Source organism: Cornus florida, unplaced genomic scaffold, assembly GCF_030987335.1.
Source record: "Cornus florida cultivar Cherokee Brave unplaced genomic scaffold, ASM3098733v1 CherokeeBrave_3.0.0_Hap2_Chr08, whole genome shotgun sequence".
Taxonomy (NCBI): Eukaryota; Viridiplantae; Streptophyta; class Magnoliopsida; order Cornales; family Cornaceae; genus Cornus; species Cornus florida.
Window position 1 is genome coordinate 4421156 of NW_026775578.1, and position 19652 is coordinate 4440807.

Here is a 19652-nt window from a genome sequence, read left to right on the forward strand (position 1 = left end):
TTTAATAACAAAGTATCATATTAGTTTTAACAAAAAAAATTCTGTACATTTATTTAATGGTTGATTCGAGAAAATACAGGAGGACGTGAGTTATTTTGTTATTAAAACTGATGTGTTATTTTGTTATTAAAACGCACAAGGGTGAGTAGGGTGAAGCTACTCATCATTGAGTAGCTAAGTATTATTCATTTTTATTCAAGTAAAAAAAAGTCCATTAGGTTGACTTTGATAGCTCAATGTACTGAAATATTTTTGTACTTAGTAAAAATTAAATTAAAAATATTCGTATTTACGATTCGTATCAAGAGGCTCTTTATCCACTCAGCGGTTCAAATTAAAAATATTAATGACAATAACACATATATTTGTGTATTTATTGCTATATAGCATGCCAATTCTTCCATGGCAGCAGATTATGAGAGTTAGCTAAATTATGTGGCATATGATGGAGTGGACAAAAGTTGTGGTATATAAATCAGTGGGATATTGTCAAGTGAAGACAATCACAATAATTGTGTGATAAAATTTCATAGAAGCAAAGATGGGGTTGTGTTAGTTGTGAGTTCATTTCCACATAAATTAACTCACAATGATCGTTACACATATTCGAGTTTCATTCACAAATTGAAGTGTTGGCCGTGACGTTAATTGACTAATGACTCGTCAGGAGCCTCTCAAGTCGGCACCACATGTGTGTGTCACTGTGTTGGCAAGTATATGAACTGTATGATCCCAATATTTGGTTTGGGCTAGTTGGGTTTTTTCGTGGGCTCTTTTGGGTTGCCTTCGGGGCTTGTAAGGTCTCCACAGGGACATCTAGAAATTCATAAGGAGAATTTATATAGATGGTTTTTTTATAATTTTAGTGAGAATAATTTCAAAATTTTATGAATATAAATGTAAAAAAATATAAATTTAGAGATGTAAGATGCAATAATAAAAAATTGTCTGTGCCTGGGTCTCCGCATACCCCCACCTTGTATAGTTTTTCTCCTTTTATATATTTTGATTTATCGAGAAAATATATATATATATATATAATATGATACCAATAGTCTATATATACACATATACTTTTTAGATCAGTGATACTCACACTGAATACTTACAGTAAATTGTCTAATCAAATAATTTTTTTAGTATCCCACTCCCCTGTTGCATAAATGACCAATTAAAAACAATAGATGTAAAAGGCGAAAGAATAGTTCTTTTATATATATGTGTGTGTGTGTGTGTGTGTGTGTGTGTGTGTGTGTATATATGGAACTTTAAAATGCATGAGGCTGCCAGGAGCAGTGCTATGTGATGGCCATGGGCGCGAATTTACTCCTGAGGGTCCCTTCATCCCACCATTTTCTTCAATTCATTTATCATGATTAAGATATCTCACTGTGTTGGATTTGAAGCCGCACGTATATCATCAATGTGATCAATATATATATATATATATATAACCAGTAATTTAACCACGTACGTTGGATGTTTCAGATATTACTTCAATCTAGCTAGACTTGCATGTAACACCTCTTGGACTTGAAATATCATAGTTCATAACTTCATGTACAAACTGCGTTATATACCCTTTAACTCTTGTATGCATACGCGCGTACCAACCCCAAGCAATATAAATATATTATGATTGAACTACATATACATACACACGTACACGATATACATATATATATGTGTATATATATATGCGCCCATGCAATTGATGGGAACTGGAATATTTACGTACACACAGAGACGTACGTATGTGCATGTGTATTTATTTACCTTGAGATGCATACATATTTTTTTTTTTTTGAAAAATAGAGATGCATACATATTGCACGTACATAGCGAGACATGACAAGTTGAGTGAGATTAACTAATATGTGAGACACAAGAAGTTGAGTGAGATCGATCACGTCATAAAATCGTGTCTACTACGTACTTCTACCCTCAGTTCTAGGTTGATTAAAACTTAGATTTAGTAATTCATTGTTGGAAATTAATTTCATGTTAATTGTTTCCAATGGACCTCCCGCAATTATTTCTGCCATGCAGTACCAATGAAGACGGCAGTCATTCCGGTCCACTGAATTTCGCATGCCAACTTGGCGCTAAGGGCGGATCCAGAGGGGGGGGGGGGGGGGGGGCTAAGGGGGCTTCAGCCCCCACCCAAAAAATTAAAAATTAAAAAACCCAAAAAATTAAAAATTAAAAATAATAGTATTAGTGGGATATATTAACCCCCAAAATATTTTTTTTGGAGGGCAGCTTTGTTTGTATATGCTCGTAAATCCAAAGGGGGCTAAGGAAGCCCCCACCCAAAAAATTAAAAATTAAAAATAATAGTATTAGTGGGATATATTAACCCCAAAATATATTTTTTCGAGGGCAGCTTTGTTTGTATATGCTCGTAAATCCAACATATATATATATACACACACAGAGATAGATAGATTAGCTGTGTTATCCCAGAACATGTGTATGACTGTATGTACACACAAGTACATCACGCCAATGAACAACTCATACATTGTGTAAAGCACAAATCAAAGAATTGAAGAGAAGTGGACAAACCAAGAAGTGTCACTTTATACACCATTTTTGTAATTAATAAATCTGCAAGTATTCTTTTGTACGTGATCAATGCATGACAAGTTGACAACTGATCGATCACTTATTTGCAAGGACCACAGACACAAGGGTCCAACCCCATCACCTTCCACGAAAGATTGGATCTGTGCTTTGAATTTTTGTAGTGTTTCTCCTTTCAAACCCCACTCCATAAACGTTGTAGACCCTATATTGTATTTTTCAAGATAATCGTCCATCTTTATCACCACTTTTTTTTTGGCATGCTAGAAATTATTCTTAATTTTTCCTAAAATTGATTTTTTATAAATAAGTTGACAGCCTCAATTTGAAAATAGGTTTAAATTGTTGGTCTAACTTTATTGATTTTGAGTTTTAACTCCAAAGCCTAGGTTAAGGTTTTGAGGACAGATAGAAAAGAAAAAAATGTTTAAATATTTTATATAATTTTATAATTCCCACACTGCAACGAACACGGAAATTAGTGATAAAAATAGAAGAATTGGAATAGATTTGACAACTATTTTTTCTTTTCGAACAGTATAGACTCGACAACTTTGTATGATAGTAAATGGTAGGGCAACTCTAGGGTTGGGGAATATTAGAGCATCATATAAAAGGTTCACACGTGCAACGTATTAATGTTGATGGTGAGATGTGGGCCTCCAGTCACACGTGAGATGAAGCTTAGACTTTGGACTTTGGAATTGCAATTGGGCCAGGACCAGAAGTGATATGTGAAAATTCAAATGCAAACTCCCCTACGTTACTTTCCTTCTTGTTTCCCTGTCTACCAGCCGTGTTGGTTGGCTCGGGCCATGCCATGCCCATAAGTCAGATCATTTCAGATTAACATATATGTATATATATTATACACACACACACACACACACACACACACACACACATACACTTACTATTATTTTGTATTTATCGTCAATTCGTCACTCATAATGTGGGTTGGTGAAATTGGGCCCCAGTGAAATAACGAGTACTGTTCTAGAACCTTATGGGCCCTTGATAGGTCCACCATCGTCCTTATCCCTTTGAAGAAGTTTAACCTTTGAAATTCAAATATTTGACAACATATCGTCAAGTTCACAAGAGCTTTGGGTCCACGGAACCTTTATTGAACGGAGTATAGATCTGGGCCTCAATAGACTAAATTTAGCCCAAGCTATACACTGAAAGGTCATGTATTTTGTGTGGGCCGTATGTGGTAGCCTGGTAGGGTAAGGCCCGAATTGCCTTTTTCCTTTTCTTTTTTTCTTTTTTTTTGGCAAAGACTATACAATACTCTGTTTGGTAGTATAAAATTCATCATATAGAATTGATGTTGTATATCATTTTAGTTCAAAATGTAAATTAATTTTACTCCGATTCTAATTCGAAATTAAGCATGAATTTTGTGCTTTCAAAAACAGCATTGAATATGCTTAAACAGAATGACTTTCTTTTTCATGTTGTGTACAAATAATATTTTAAATAGAAACATCAGATATAAAAATAGAAAAATGTAAAAATATAGAAAGGGATTAAAGCTAGAAAACGGGAATTGACAATTTTGCCCACCAAGCTGATGAGGAAAATGAACCAATTTACTAGGGATGGCAAAATACCCAGCCCGTCGTGTATCCACCCTGTTTAAAATGATTAAGGGAGTTGTTAAATACTTTCTTTTTTTTTTTTGGGGAGGGGGGGGGGGGGGGGGGGAATGTCACCTCGCCCTGTTCCATTTATAGTGCTGCTCCATTTATAGTGTAATTTTATATTTTTATTTTATTTTATATTCAATAATAATATGTATATACATATTAAGCAAATCCTAATTTATTCTATTCCAATCAATAAATATCATTTTGTATTATTCTTATATGACAATTTATATATATTATTTTGATGTTCTTAAATAATATTAAGTCTCAAGTTCTAATTGAGAAATTAAATCTTATTTATATCCGTATAAAAGAAAAGAATTTTTACCATAGTTAAAAATTTGTTTCATTATTTGCCTTTGTTAGATTCGTAATATAGTTACGAAAATATTTTACAAAATTCGTATCAACCTTTTGGACAGAGAAGGGGTAACTATACTAAATAGGGACAGGGATGGCGTTTCCAGCCATAATCACTCCCTTTTGGATCCCGACGTCCCCGTTAGTCACACTTTCGGTTAAGTCGCGCTCTGTTCGGTTAAGTCGCGCTCTGATACCATTCGTAACAACTCTCACCCTACCCAAATACAATATTGTACAACCATCTATAAACAAAATAGTAGTCTATCAACAATTAATTAAATATAATCATTTGTTTAAATCTAAATTATTGTTTATCTATGCATATAAGATATGTTGCACCCTTAGAATGAATAGTTACATATAAAAAGTTGCACTAGTTGATGGAACTAACATATTTCTTCATGTATGAACTGAAACGGTGGTCCAAACCCTCACTATATATATGCGTAAAACGGTAAGAGGCTTGGAGTCCATATATCATCTGGTTTGGCAAAGATATGAGAGGGTTGAAAAATGTTTCCGCTGTTATTCTCTCTAAGCTAACTTTCCATATCTGGATATGTCTTTTATTAGATTTATGCATTGGATCCGTGAATTATTTTTATGTTATAAATTGCTTAGACGCACCCCTTAGCTAGACTAGACACAATATTGTTCATTTTTTACACAATATTGTTTGTTTTTTGCTCTCCAGACCAAAGAATTCTCATGAGGTCACCCATTCTGGTACTACTTCAAAGTAAGCACGCTTAACTTTGAAATCCTGATGGGTTCACAACTATCATGGCTTTAAAACGCGTTATGTCATAGAAGGGTGTTGAACTTTATATATAGCACTTCCTCTTTCCACACCCAGATAATGTGTGATTGTGCACATGTAACTCGCCTAGTGTGGTATCCTGTATTTATAAAATTATCACTACTTTTATTTTTTGATAATAAAACTTTAACTTGTTTGTAAAAATTCTTTCACTGTTACAAAGTTATCACATTATCCTAATTCGGTCAGTGATCTGTTAAAAGCTTGTTTAATGACTAAATTACGCTTCTAATATACCCAAACCTGCAACTCCTACACCCATTAGCGCCTAGTGTAACAACCACCAACCACAGTCGCAAATCCTCCATTACCACCACCTAAAACCCAACACCATCACCCCCACCCAAAACCTTCAATACCACTACCCATACACCACCAACAACCCCACCCAAAACCTCTATTATCACCACCAATTAAACACAATCCAACCTCTGCAACTCATCACAAAGCCAACCTCCTAGCAAAAAAAAAAAAAATCAAATCAATTCAAAAACAAAACCGGAGGGCCATGACAGTCCCAAAACCCCTCACCACCACCCACCCATCAAAAACCTCCATCACCACCACCCACCATCACTGCCTATTATAAAAATAAAAAATAAAAATAAAATCCCAAAACCTCCATCACCACCACCTATTCACCACTATCGGAAATTGCTTATGAATCCGATATAAAAAAAGGCAATTTTTGTTGTCGCCACGGCATTGTTGTTTGTAGCTTTAGCCACCCCTTCCATGAATCTCTCTGGTTTTAATTGGTGAACATCTTTGCCCCTTATTTCAGGGTTATGGTGAAGTGCCATAATCGAAATAAAAATGTTGATATTAGCTGGAAGTTTGAGGTTCCCCAATTTGACTTCTCTCTGAACTTTCCTTGTCATGGTAAGCACTGGAGGATATGGTCTTAGAGAGTGATTTGCTAAATTGGTCAGAGACTGATTTGCTTACAGTTCTTAGTCTTGCGATGCCATCTGAAGTAGGATTCTTTGTTCCCAACAACTCAAGCACCTCCTTCCTTGCTTTCTCTTGCCAATCTGTATGGATTGCTCGAAGAAGAATACTCCAAGCAAGCAAATTTGTTGTCGTTAGATGTCCAGCACCATAAATTGCCTTGATCTCATCAATCATTTGTTCCAGCATAATCCTCTTGTTCATATCGGATTCATGAGCAATTTTTACAAGTTGTTTATATCGGTTCAGCTCTCTTTGATCGTCATTCAGTCCTTCGCACTCGTCGGCGTCGTTCATTGTCGACGTTCTCCAAGCGTACTCCCAAGCTTCACCGTCGATTTGAACCCAGCAGTTGGCACATGTTTTTACAGGGATAATTTTGTCAATGCAAGTGAGAACCACGCGTTAGTTTAACTGCACCAAACTAACAGAATTTGGGCAAAATGATAACTTTGTAATAATATAATATTTAAACATTATGTATATTGAGGGTTTTCAGGAAAATAATCATATTACCTAAGAAAGCTTTCAAAGTGAAAATGCATGTTTTTAGCACATTACTTTAACTTGTACTTTAAAAAATAAGAAATTATGTAAATAGTTAATAAACCTCTAATCTTTATGCCACTAAAATTTGGACAAAATTATATGTGCACAAAAATATTACATTCATAGGAAGGAAAATTTGATTAATTGAGATATTTTTTTATCAAGTGTAACAAAGGCAAAAAAATAAAAAATAAAAACTGCAACAACAAGAGTGAGTAGTTATGTGATTTGCATTGGAAAATAGTGGTCAGCAAAAGGACTAAAAGTACCATTGGCATCTAGTGGTATTAAATCTACCTTCTTAAGTAGATGGTAAGAATTTAGGTCTCCGAAAGGGTCAAGTGGATGTGTGAGTGGTGTGTGAGAAATAATAAATGATAAAAATATAAAATTGAAGTAATTAATTAATGATGGAGAATAACCAAAAAAAATCATTTAAGCAAGTTCAGTAATTAACTAATTAAACATATGTAGTGGGACAAGAAGTAGGCACCAGAATACAATACCACATTTTGTTTTATTTTTTGTGTTTAGAAGGCAACAAGTTAGGAACCATGTTGATGATCAATCGTGTTATGTGTTTAGTAAGATTCTACTGGAAACCACCGTCCAATAAATAAAAAGCAACAATAATTCTGAGCAGTGAATATGATTGGACTATATAGATCAGTAAGATTTTAGTACCTACTATAAAGAGAATATCTCCAACCGACCACTAATGAGGAAAGACATTTTTTTTATTTAGTTTTTAATTAAGTAAAATTTAGGACGAGTATGACGAGTGTCTGCTAGCTTTTAGAGAGAGAGACAGAGACTGGTGGTAATAAATGGAGGAGGAGGAGGAGAAGACGAGTGAGAGTGGGATGCCCTGCAACGGCGCACATGGAATGGGGTTGGATGGTAGACTACACAAACCAGCAACTTCACATGGCCGCTTCTTGGGCCCCCACTTCCCCCCACGAGTTCACATGCTACTACCCTTACTCTTGGGTCCCCCTTCCTCGTTTCTTTAATTTCAACCACCCGCCCACAAATATATATATATATATAATGAAATTAAAAGAAGAGGGAGATATTACAAAAAAATAAAATTTGTACAATGACGACAAGCTCTCAAGCCCATGTGAAATTAGTATTACAATTCAATAATAATAGAGGTAGGAGCTCTCATCAAAAGTGCTCTTAATAATAATATAAAATAAAAAAAAGTATTGTACAAATGTGGAGTGTCAATACAACAACTCTAAGAGGTATATGTGATTTTTATGTCAAATTTAAGATAAATTTATATTAATAATAAAATTTAGCAGAGGGCCTATAACTTGATATTCTATTAATATGGAGAATTAAAAGGTGTGAATGAGTTGGGTACATAACTCAATTTTTATTTATTAATAGCCAATAATTAAATAAACAACATGAATCATGTTTTGTCTTTTTTTTTGGTTCTAAATTTAACATTATAGCACTATATATAGAAAATGGTGGTGACATGTCATTGAAGAGAAAAAGACTAGACAGTGGGTTTTTTCTTACTTAATGGTTAATTAAAGAAAAAGAAAGAAGAAAGAAGAAAGAAGAAAGCGTATAGTATTTAGGGTAAGCAATAAAGGTAGTGGTTGATTGGGAGTAATGGAGAAACAGGGCACATGCAATGTACATTGCATTGAATACAAAGTTTAAGAGTTTGCATGTCAAATGAATGCACAGACAATTTACTCTTTCTGTACCTACAACTTTGGCGATCAAAAAGCACACAAAGAATAAATTAGGAACAAGACAACATACAATTTGGGCATTGTTTCCATGCACTTCGATAAGTCAGAAACTAGGCCCCCTCTCGATTCTCTCTCGATTCTCCCTGTGTGTCATAATTTTTGAGTTCCCCAAATATAAATATAAAATCATTAGCGTCACACACCAAGTCTCTCCACAGTTCACAGTTCACAGTTTACAGTTCACAGTTCTTTCATTCTCACAAGTTTTAGCTTAGAAGTCAGAACGAAACATGGCAAGTATTTATTGAATACTGTTTGGAGTTTAAGATTTTTTTAACAAGATATTTTTTAAAATTTGAGACACAATTCCTAACAATAATAAAAATCATGTGAATAGTGGTAAGATTTATGTTGTAAATATCTAGTAGTACTTTTGTCTAAATCTAATTTTTATTGAGATTGTGAAAATAAAAATAAAAAAATTAATCTACACCCAACTTCAACAAGAATTCTTCATATCCATCCAAAATAGGATTTTGGATCTCTAACATACTGAGTTAAGTTTTAGAGCTAGCTTACATTCAATTGGCATGGCAAGCTAGAAAACTTATGGAGTACTTGGGTACCAATAATATGGTACGGCTAAAAAATTAAATAATAAGACTAATGATTCATATTTTTTGTTAAAAAATTAAATAGTACTCCCTGTTCCAAAAAAATGTTTCTTTTTCAGAATCTTCACATGTTTTATAAATTAAGAATATTTCAAAATTAGTACATTAAATTTTGAATAGAAAAAATTATTTTGGGACAAGTGTATATATATATATATTTTAAGTATATACATTCACCAATGTACTACAATATTGTCTTTTTCTTTTGCCCATTACTTAATGTTTTTCTCATTGTCTGGCCCCCTATGTACTTCAGCGTCATGATAGACGTTAGATTAATGGTTTGGATAAGGGTTTTGTATGAGCCATTTTTTAGGCTATTGAAGACAAATAGGGGCAGTAGAATAACTGCACACACAATCATAGGAAAGCTAACGTCACAATGCCGTCACGGAGCCCGGAAAAAGGTTGGCAAGATCCCGCACAGCAGTGTAGCCACGTGGCAAGACCTGAATTGTGAAAAAAATGAAAGACAAATTCAACCCATCCGTATATTAATACCCCATTTAAGCCCAAACACACCCTTCTTCCATCCCTTTCCTACGTCCTCCATTATTGTTATCTTCGACCACTACCATTTACTGTCACTCTCTCTCACTTTAAAAAAAATAGCACAAACCAAACAACAAGCTCAAGAGAGACAAATTCATGGAACTTGGCCGGAAAATGGCAAACATGATCGGCGGTGAGTTGGGGAATAAGGGTAAGATGAATTTTGAGGAGACGGAGTTACGGCTAGGGTTACCGGGTGGAGGAGGAGGAAGCGAAGGAGATCTGGCAAAGAATAATAGTACTAACACTAATGGGAAGAGAGGCTTTTCGGAAACAATGGATTTGAAGCTCAACCTTTCATCCAAGGAGATTAACAGTGGTGTTGATTCCAATGAGAATCTTTCGCCCAAGGAGAAGAGTCTTCTTCCTTGCTCTAATGATCCAGTGAAGCCTCCAGCCAAGTATATATGTTTCTTGACTTAAAATCTTTTTTCTTTATATATATATATATATATATATATATAGTATTTGTTTTCAGTTGATGAGCGCATGTTTAATTACTTGATAACTAGGGCTATATATATTTCCATGTATAGAGAAAGAGGGAGAGAGAGATTACAGTTTTGTTTTTTTTTTTCATTTGTTTGAACTTGAATCTAGGCTTAGATCTTGAATGAAAGAGAATCGGATTATTATTATTATTTATTTTTTTTTTTAAAAAAAAAAAGGTCAGCTATTTCATGCATGTGGCCTGTCAAAGCTAGCTGAAGGCATGCATATAATTTAACAGAGAATATATATATATATTAACCATATATGTTGCTTAAGTCTTGATAATACAGATCATAGAAGTTCATAATATATAACAATTTCAAATGACCACTTTTCTCATACATTAATTACTCTTTTTAGTTTTTACAGGGAAAAAAAAGCATCAAATTATTATTATGAATTAAGAACTATTCAACAATAATTAGTCTTTTGGTTCAGAATGATGAACTGAAATAAGGTACTTGCATCAAGTAATTAATTTATTTCATATAAAATTGTGCTTATGAAGCTTAAAATTTTCATCACAATGTTCTGTTTGGTTCCCCAGAAAATGGCGGCCGGCCAAAACATTAATAAAGAAAAGACAAGGTTCAATATATATATATATATAGATATATATATATATATCTCACAACCACCACTTACCACTAAATCCCCATCAATTAAATAGATAACAATTCAAACATGAATTATGATCTCCATATTCTTTCATGCTTTGTTTATGTTCAATTCATAAAAGTTGGTTCCTCACTACTTTTTGAGGAAGAAAAAGAAAAAGATCCTCAATCTTGGTAGACCATTGATCAAATGATGAAGATCTATATATAATAGTATATTTATTCTACATATCCAAATGGAATTTTAGGGCACAGGTTGTGGGTTGGCCACCGGTGCGATCATTCCGAAAGAATATCCTGGATGTCCAAAAGAGCAACAATAAGGAGAAGGAGAAGGTTAGCAGCATTGCAGCCTACATCAAGGTCAGCATGGATGGTGCACCTTACCTACGTAAAGTGGACTTAAAAATGTACAAAACTTACAAGGAGCTCTCTGAGGCCTTAGGCAAGATGTTCAGTTCATTCACCATTGGTAGGTATACATTATATTTAAAATATAGTATAATCAATATATATATATATATATAGATGATGAATTGATGAATTAACCATATTGTTAATTTACAAAAACAGTTTTTTTCTTAGTGGAGTTACAATATTAATTATATGGTTCATATATAATTGAAGGTAACTGTGGATCTCAAGGGATGAAAGATTTCATGAATGAGAGCAAGCTGATGGATCTATTGAATGGCTCCGATTACGTCCCAACCTATGAAGACAAGGATGGCGATTGGATGCTCGTGGGCGACGTACCATGGGAGTAAGTTCTTATTCATTAATTCCTCACTCAAATTAAACATGTTTTTTCTTTTTTAATCTTTGAAATTAAACATTTTTTTACTTATACCTTCTTCATTTCAACCAGGATGTTCGTTGATTCTTGCAAGCGATTGTGTTTAATGAAAGGGAAGGACGCAAAAGGACTTGGTAAGTATATACATATATTACAGCCAAACTATTGCTTTACCACCGTAACTATTCTTAATATCTACTGCCTCTGTCCCTTATTAGTTGTCCATCTTTGATTTTATAACTTTTTAAGGAGACATGCAATTAATGTATTGTCCCTTTTTAAAATTGTTAAATTATCCTTTTTAATTTAAATATATATAGTTACAAAGTTTGAAATTTTTTAAAAAAATAAAGGACAATGTAAAAAGAGAAAAATGAACTACTAATACGAGACAGAAAAAGTATATAGACTATATATGTATATGGACACACACACATATATAAGTTGTCTTATATATATATATATTAATGAAATGCTAATTTGAATATTCAGCACCAAGAGCCATGGAGAAACGCAAAAACAGAAGCTGAAGTAGTAATCACCACAACCTGCTCCTTTGATCTTTGTGGCCACTGCGAAATAAAAATAAACCAAAGAAGGACAAACCCACGAGATGGATTGAGCAGAGTGTTTGGTTGTTTCCGTATTAATTATGGTTTGGTGTATTATTATTAGTCAATGTGTGATATGTATTTGGATAATAATTAAATGTTAAAGAGAGAAACAATAATAACTCTTATGCTCTAAGACGTGGTTTTGTCTAGCTTGTTTAGTAGTATATTAATGGTTTGTTTCATAAGTATCACAATAATATTGTACTTTTTAAGAGCTGTTATGTGTCTATTCTTTCATTTATTTTACTATGGAGTATTTATTTTTTGTTAGAAGATTCTTTTAAGTTATACATTTGTTCTATTACGATGACTTTAATTTTGTGCGGTGACAACTCATTAATGAATTGTTCCATGACTCTGTAAGAGGAGGAGCAAGATCATGTGCATGTCAATAACTAGGCAATAGGGCATTTATGCATGCCCTATTTGTTTGGTTTTGTTAATTTATTGCTGTAGGCTTATAAGCATTGCTATTTACATGTAATTGTTTTCCATTTTTTATTTATATAGGATTGTTTTTGGGATCGATAATGGTGGTGTTGAGTATTTTAGAATACATCATAATACCGTCGAGTATTTTAAAATACATTATAATTTATCGTCAAATATTTTAAAATACATTATAATTTATTATCGAAAACATACGGTTCCCATCTCATATGCACCGAGCATTCAATGAAAAAAATTCCTGAGGATGAACAAATACATTCAATCTTCCAAGCTCCAAATTCTTAAACAATTGACCGCGATCCTAGCATTCATGTTTCATTTGAACCTAAATAATCTCCTCTCACATACATATACACATATATATACATGCACACACACACATGCATGCATGCCCGAAATTGCTGAATTTGATGATTTCCCATAAATGGAATAATCTTCTTTTTATGGACAACCTGCAAAAGTTAATGTTATCATAAAGGGAAGACGGAAACAAGATCCAATGAACTTTGTCACAATCCGAGAGAAGCAGGATATCGAGAAATGATGCATGCCCATCTTCTTACGTCACTAATTGAGAGACAGGAACTATCTAGTAGTAATTTTTTAACCATGAATATGATATGCTTTTTAAAAAGATTAATTTACGTGGGAATTTTCTTCCATGCTCTATTCATATATAAGATAAAACAAATAATTACGATAATATTAATAATAATAAATTCAATAACTAAAAAAAAAAACTAAAAGAATTTGTTTTGTAAAAGCAATTGAATGAATCATTTATTTTAACAGCAATTGAGCTCCTTTGTATTAATGGCGATCACTAGTTGCTGCTGGAGTTTATGCATTTCCTAAATAATGGGTAAAATGCAAAAAAAAAATCTGAATTATTAATAAACTTGCAAGAAACTCCCTAAACTATCAAAACTGCAGAAAACTCCTTAAATTATACACATTTATTGCAGATCACTCCCTCGGGCCACTGACCTGTTGAAATTACTGTTCATGACCAACAATTTTAAATTAAAGGACCATAATGCCCTTATTTTAACCTCTTTACCCAAACACATTAATAACTCTAATTAACCTTACACCCAAACACTACCTATCTCCACTGTTTATCTTCTTCATCAAACCTAATCGTAGGATTTCACTGCTCCATCTACGACAGCGTAAGCAGCAGCTCTCTCTCTCACTCTATGTGTGTGTGTGTGTGTCTATATATATATATATATATATATCTGTGCTTGTCCGAAGAATTAAAGATATCCAGAGGAATCATTTGCGGGAGAAATAGTTGAATATGAAACAGAGGGATTGAAATCCAAACAAACCCTCACCACTCCTCTCCGGCGACACACCTCCCTCTCACTCGTCGCTGAATTGATGGTTCAAATTAGAACTAATTGTTTGTTTCGGCGAACCCAAATCGAGGGCATGGTCTCGTCGCCGAATTGATATTCATATTGAAACCCAATTGCTTGTTTCGGCAAACCCAAGCCGACTAGATTGCAGAGGGTTCAACCTAATTTTTTAAGTTTTATGCGATGAAGAGAATTCCCATATTGATTTCGATTCTTTGTGACGGCGGTGGGTTTGTCAGGGTTGTGGCAGTGAATTTGTGAGGGAGCAATGATGGTGGTGGAAGTGAGGGAAGTGGTGACCAGTGACCACGGGTGATTTGGTCTGTGCCGATGTACAATAATTTTCCCCCAAAATTGTGTCAATGAAGAAGATGTACAGTAATTTTCCCCCAAAATAACATACGGAATTTGCGAAGAAGTTAATTTGAAGAAATGACAATGGTAGAAGCGCCCAGAAGATAAGAAGAAGAAGCGAGGGTCTGCCACTGGGGTTCTGTTGTGATGTAATTTGACTACGCAGCTCGCCGCTACTATCACGCCGCCGTGATGCTCCATTATGCATACGGCGCCGTCAAGAAGTCCGTCCAGGCCTATATATCACGCGCCAACAGTCAGGTAATCGAAGTTCAATTACCATTTCCTGTTAATTCCAAGACTAAAATAGCCAACGAGTTTCGAAAAGCCCTAGAAAAGGGCAAATCGAACAATCGTAGGATTAGGTTAGCGGTGATCGATCATATCACATCGATGCCGAGTGTTGTGATTCCGGTGAAGGAATTGGTTAAGATCTGTAGAGACGAAGGTGTTGACCAAGTCTTCGTCAACGCAGCACACGTAATTAGGTGTATTGATCTTGATATAAAGGAAATTGGGGTTAATTTTTATACTAGTAATCTGCATAAATGGTTTTTCTGCCACCCTTTGTTGCATTTTTGCACTGTAGGAAAATCAAAAGCTCATCAGATTTGCATCATCCAGTGGTATCACATGAATATGGAAATGGATTAGCAATAGAGAGATGTTGGGTCTCCACCGGAGATGTGTTCGAGTATGGTCATGCTTAGGTTGCCGGCATGTTGGTGGTGGTGGTGGGTTGCCGACATGTTGGGTTACTGGCTCGTTGCTTTTGAAACGACGTCCAAAAAGTCCATACTGGTGGCTCCGCCGGAGGAAGATGTACAATAACTTTATTTGGAGCTGCGTGGTTTTATAATAAGGGCAAAACTGTCTTTTTTCTTTTCTGATGACTTGAGGGGGCAAATTGCAACAAAATCATAGTTCAAGTAGTTTTTTTTGTAGTTCAGGGGACTTTTTGCAAAACTCCAATAGTTTAGGCGTTTTTTTTGCATTTTATCCTAAATAAAATAAAAAATTCTTTTATTGCTTACTACTGAAATCCTACGGATCTCTACTGATACTTGAACACTTGACCTCCCTTTAAAAAGTAAGAACTTGATACTGCTAAGCCACCGACCCATTAGTGACACTTACGATGTTATTACAACTATTTTACCACATGTAAAATTATATCACCACTCCAGCTTAACTTAAGAGATGAGTTATTAGCAACTATTCCCCGCTACCACAACCAAAGCCCATCCTTCTTGTCTGTTAATAACTTTCCTTCATCTTCTTTTTCTTTTTCTTTTTCTTTGTTTAAGAATAATTTTTATTCTGCATCCAAGTTGTGAATTAATGACGGTCTAAAATTAAGCAAAATTTTTATGGGCCTGTTTGGAGGCCCATATCTGTTATTATTTTCATGTTTTGATTTCATTTTTGGGCCAATATCATGTTTGGAGTGGGTTGATGTGGTATTGAACAGGGTAAAAACATTATGAGATTTGAGCCAAAACCCATATCAAAGAATTGGTGATATTGGGTGATATGGTTTGCTGTAGCGGCCATACCAACCCAAACCAAAACCATATCAACCCTCATTTAACTGTAGCGGTAATATCAAGTATAAAAAATCGCATATTAGAACCGGACCATTTTTCATCGTCATTTTCTCTCTCATCGCGCAGCTCCTTTGGAGGCGATTTCATGGGCGATTGTTCTTCGTTTTCGTTACACCTTCGTTCCTAGGCTACAGATCAATCAATCCTCCCATACTTGGTTTTTAGCTCAATCGTCTCTCTGTTATGTATTTATGTGACCCGAATCTGAAACCCTAGATTGTTCTTCATCATCATTTTCTCTCTCATCGCGCAGCTCCTTTGGAGGCGATTTTTGAAGCCGATTGTTCTTCGTTTTCATTACATCTTCGTTGCTAGGCTACAGATCGATCAATCCTCCCGTACTTGGTTTTCAGCTCAATCGTCTCTCTGTTAAATGGAGTGTGACCCGAATCTGAAACCCTAGAGTTCTTCGCAACCACAGATCGACGCTTCTTCTCTGGAAATTTCTGTTGGTCATACATTCTGTGTATCGATTTCGTTAAGGGCGATTCTTTCAGGTGCTCTTTCTCTTTCTCTCTCTCTCTCTCTCTCTCTCTATATATATATATATATATATACAGTAACAAAATTCCAGATTTAGTTCCATAACTATAGTTCCACAATTCCATATTCTTTCAGTAGCAAATACAGTAACATAATCCAGATTTAGATATAGTTTTATTCTCTGCAGAGTGATGAATAATTCTGTGTATATAGAAATGGGAGTGCATAATTTTATAACTCAATTTTAATTTTATAGCTAAAAAGTAAAGCCTATTTCAGCAACTTATGAAAATTTATAAAGTATCATTCAAACCAATTATTTGGAAATTTAGCCTTCGTTAGTAACTGAGATCATATGACATGTTTAGAAATATAAATTGTCTGATTCAATTAAATTAATAAATTAGAAATAAGCATGAGATTAAAAATAAAATACCTAACTTTATGTCATACAATCCCTATTCGGCCTTATTATATTGTAATTAGATGTGAGATTTTTGTATCCTCATATTTTATGCAATTACCAGGCACAATAAAATGTGAGATTATAAGTTGCATTACCTTAAATAAGTTGCATTACCTTGAATCTGATACGTTGAGAGAGTCTTAAGATTTGAAATCTGACAGATGTAATATACTAGTTCTCGTCTGTGTAATTTGAAGGTAGAAAATTTAAGAACAATGTAGGTTTGGATCGTGATTACTGTATGTTGTTCACGTGTTTGGTTTTGCATGAGGTCATTTACACTCTAAATTTGCAACATAGCCTAAAAAAAGATTAGATATATCTTGCTTACTACTGTTAAATTACTTCATTTCTACCATGTGTTATTTTGTTTATCTCTAATGTTGTTCATGTGTTTGGTTTTGCATGAGGTTATTTACACTCCAAATTTGCAACTTAGCCTGAAAAAATGTTAGATATATCTTGTGGTTGTTGGAATAGTTTAGGAGGAAAATAGGCAATTTTACTTGGATTTGTGGATTAATTTTGTGGGCGGTGTCCCTTATTAAATTGATTGAATGAATTTTGTGGGCGGTGTTCCTTGTTGAAATAATTTTGTAGGCATTGTCCTTTGTGTTTATTGTGATAGGTTCAATTTTGAAAATGTCTATTTTTAAGGGGAAACCATGCCAGATTTTCGAAAAAAAAAAAAAAAAAAAAAAAGGAATTTAAACTTTGATTCCAAAAAGGCATGTGGTTGATTTTTTAAACTTGAAATGAATTTTTGAAATATATATGTGAAATATATAACTGTGAAACATATAACAATTTTTCAAGCTTAGTAGAATGCAGCTGTTTCGTGGTGGAGTTGAAGGACATGGTTGTAAGTTGTGGGTAGTGGCACCAGTGGGATTTATAGGAAGCATTCTCCAGTTGTTGCAACTCCAGGAAGATGGTGATCTCTAACTTAAGCAAATGGAGGCTTATGCAAGTATAAAGAAGTGTGTGTACATTTTACGGAATGAATTTTAGTGATTTCTAGATGTAGGTGTGTACATTTTATGTGAGTATAATGAAGTGTGTATGTACACACATACTAATTTTAAGCAATGTCTAGCTCCCTATATGTGCAAGTATATATGTGAATTGTGCAACAACAATTTATTAAGTTTGTGATGTACCAAAAAAACTTGTCATTTCATGTCTAGCTTGTGATGTCTAGTTTCCTTGATTGCTTGCTTCTAATAATATTCCTATTTATTATTTCTAATTATGGTTGGAGATTGTATGAAATATTCAGAACTTGGTTATCAAAATAAATATTCAGAAAAAGGAGAAATGGTCTCAGGAGTTAATAATAAAAATATTAACACTTTGAAGGATCTCTAGCACAAAATTTCAAACTAATCTCAGTGAAATAAACCCATTCACAAGCTTCAATGTCCACTAAGCCTCAACTCTGACCAATTCAAGAAGATCAACGTTTTGGCTTTACTTCTTGTTAGTTTCAACTACAAGGATCTCTCTCTATCATTCATAATGAATTTATATATATATATATATGAAATAAAACAAAGTTAAATGGAGCGCAAACCAAAAGAAAAAGATAAATAGAGTGCAAAGATCTGCTCTCATTGAAAGATTATTACAAAGTTAGATTTGTACTTTGGTTGCCACTAATCATGTCTATGCCTCATAAACATCCCACATGATCTTATTTATACATGTAAACTTATTCATAATTTTTTTTCCCAGCTCTTTAATGCAAAATATTTTTATTTTTTTATTTTAATAAATTATCTCAAATCATAAAGAAAATGGACTATTACATGTAAACTTATAATTGTATTCATATATATAATTATTCAAAACAAAAACAAAATAGTCTTTACCAAACATGTATTCTGTTATTGATTCAGAATTTTTGAAAACAAAACAAACTTCCCAAACATGTTTTGTTTTCGAATTCTTTAAAACGCATAACATTACCAAACGCGTTTTCATATTTTTGATATACAATTAACAAAAACAAAACACTCGTTACCAAACATGAATCTGATTTCTACTAAAAACATACCAATACCAAAACGATTGTTTTCATATCATACCAAACCATAACATATAACATTATCACGATCCAAACGGGCCCTACGGATCTCTACTGATACTTGAACACTTGACCTCCCCTTAAAAAGTAAGAACTTGATACTGCTAAGTCACCGACCTATTAGTGACACTTACGATGTTATTACAACTATTTTACCACATGTAAAATTATATCACCACTCCAACTTAACTTAGGAGATGAGTTATTAGCAACTATTCCCCGCTTTCATTCGTACGAACCACAACCAAAGCCCATCCTTCTTGTCTGTTAATAACTTTCCTTCATCTCCCTTTTCTTTTTCTTTTTCTTTGTTTAAGAATGAATTAATGACTGTCCAAAATTAAGCAAAAAAAAAAAAAAAATCAACACTACCTTTTATCTCCGGAGATGGCTTTTACAGCACAAATTCATTTAACATTTCTTTTTCAATTTGTTTAGAACATTTACACTTAACATTA

At 33.9% G+C, this 19652-nt stretch overlaps 1 protein-coding gene and 1 pseudogene across 1 annotated transcript; both read left to right on the forward strand.

Annotated features, from left to right (window-relative positions):
- Window positions 1-9832: 9832 nt before the first annotated feature.
- On the forward strand, window positions 9833-12596 carry LOC132268999 (auxin-responsive protein IAA14-like). Its single transcript, XM_059769969.1, has 5 exons — window positions 9833-10266; window positions 11223-11446; window positions 11602-11737; window positions 11843-11904; window positions 12263-12596. Exons 1-5 carry the CDS (start codon window positions 9962-9964, stop codon window positions 12298-12300), a joined length of 765 nt encoding a protein of 254 aa, XP_059625952.1. The 5' UTR covers window positions 9833-9961; the 3' UTR covers window positions 12301-12596.
- Window positions 12597-13937: 1341 nt separating this feature from the next.
- LOC132269000 (probable L-cysteine desulfhydrase, chloroplastic) lies at window positions 13938-18255 on the forward strand (annotated as a pseudogene).
- Window positions 18256-19652: the final 1397 nt, after the last annotated feature.

What these genes read in the sequence shown, in the direction of transcription:
- LOC132268999 (XM_059769969.1), top strand. Translation starts at nt 9,962, where the DNA reads ATGGAACTTGGCCGGAAAATGGCAAACATGATCGGCGGTGAGTTGGGG. An exon ending in GTTCAGTTCATTCACCATTG is followed by an intron (nt 11,447 to 11,601) that starts GTAGGTATACAT and finishes ATATAATTGAAG; the next exon opens with GTAACTGTGGATCTCAAGGG. An exon ending in GAAGGACGCAAAAGGACTTG is followed by an intron (nt 11,905 to 12,262) that starts GTAAGTATATAC and finishes TTGAATATTCAG; the next exon opens with CACCAAGAGCCATGGAGAAA.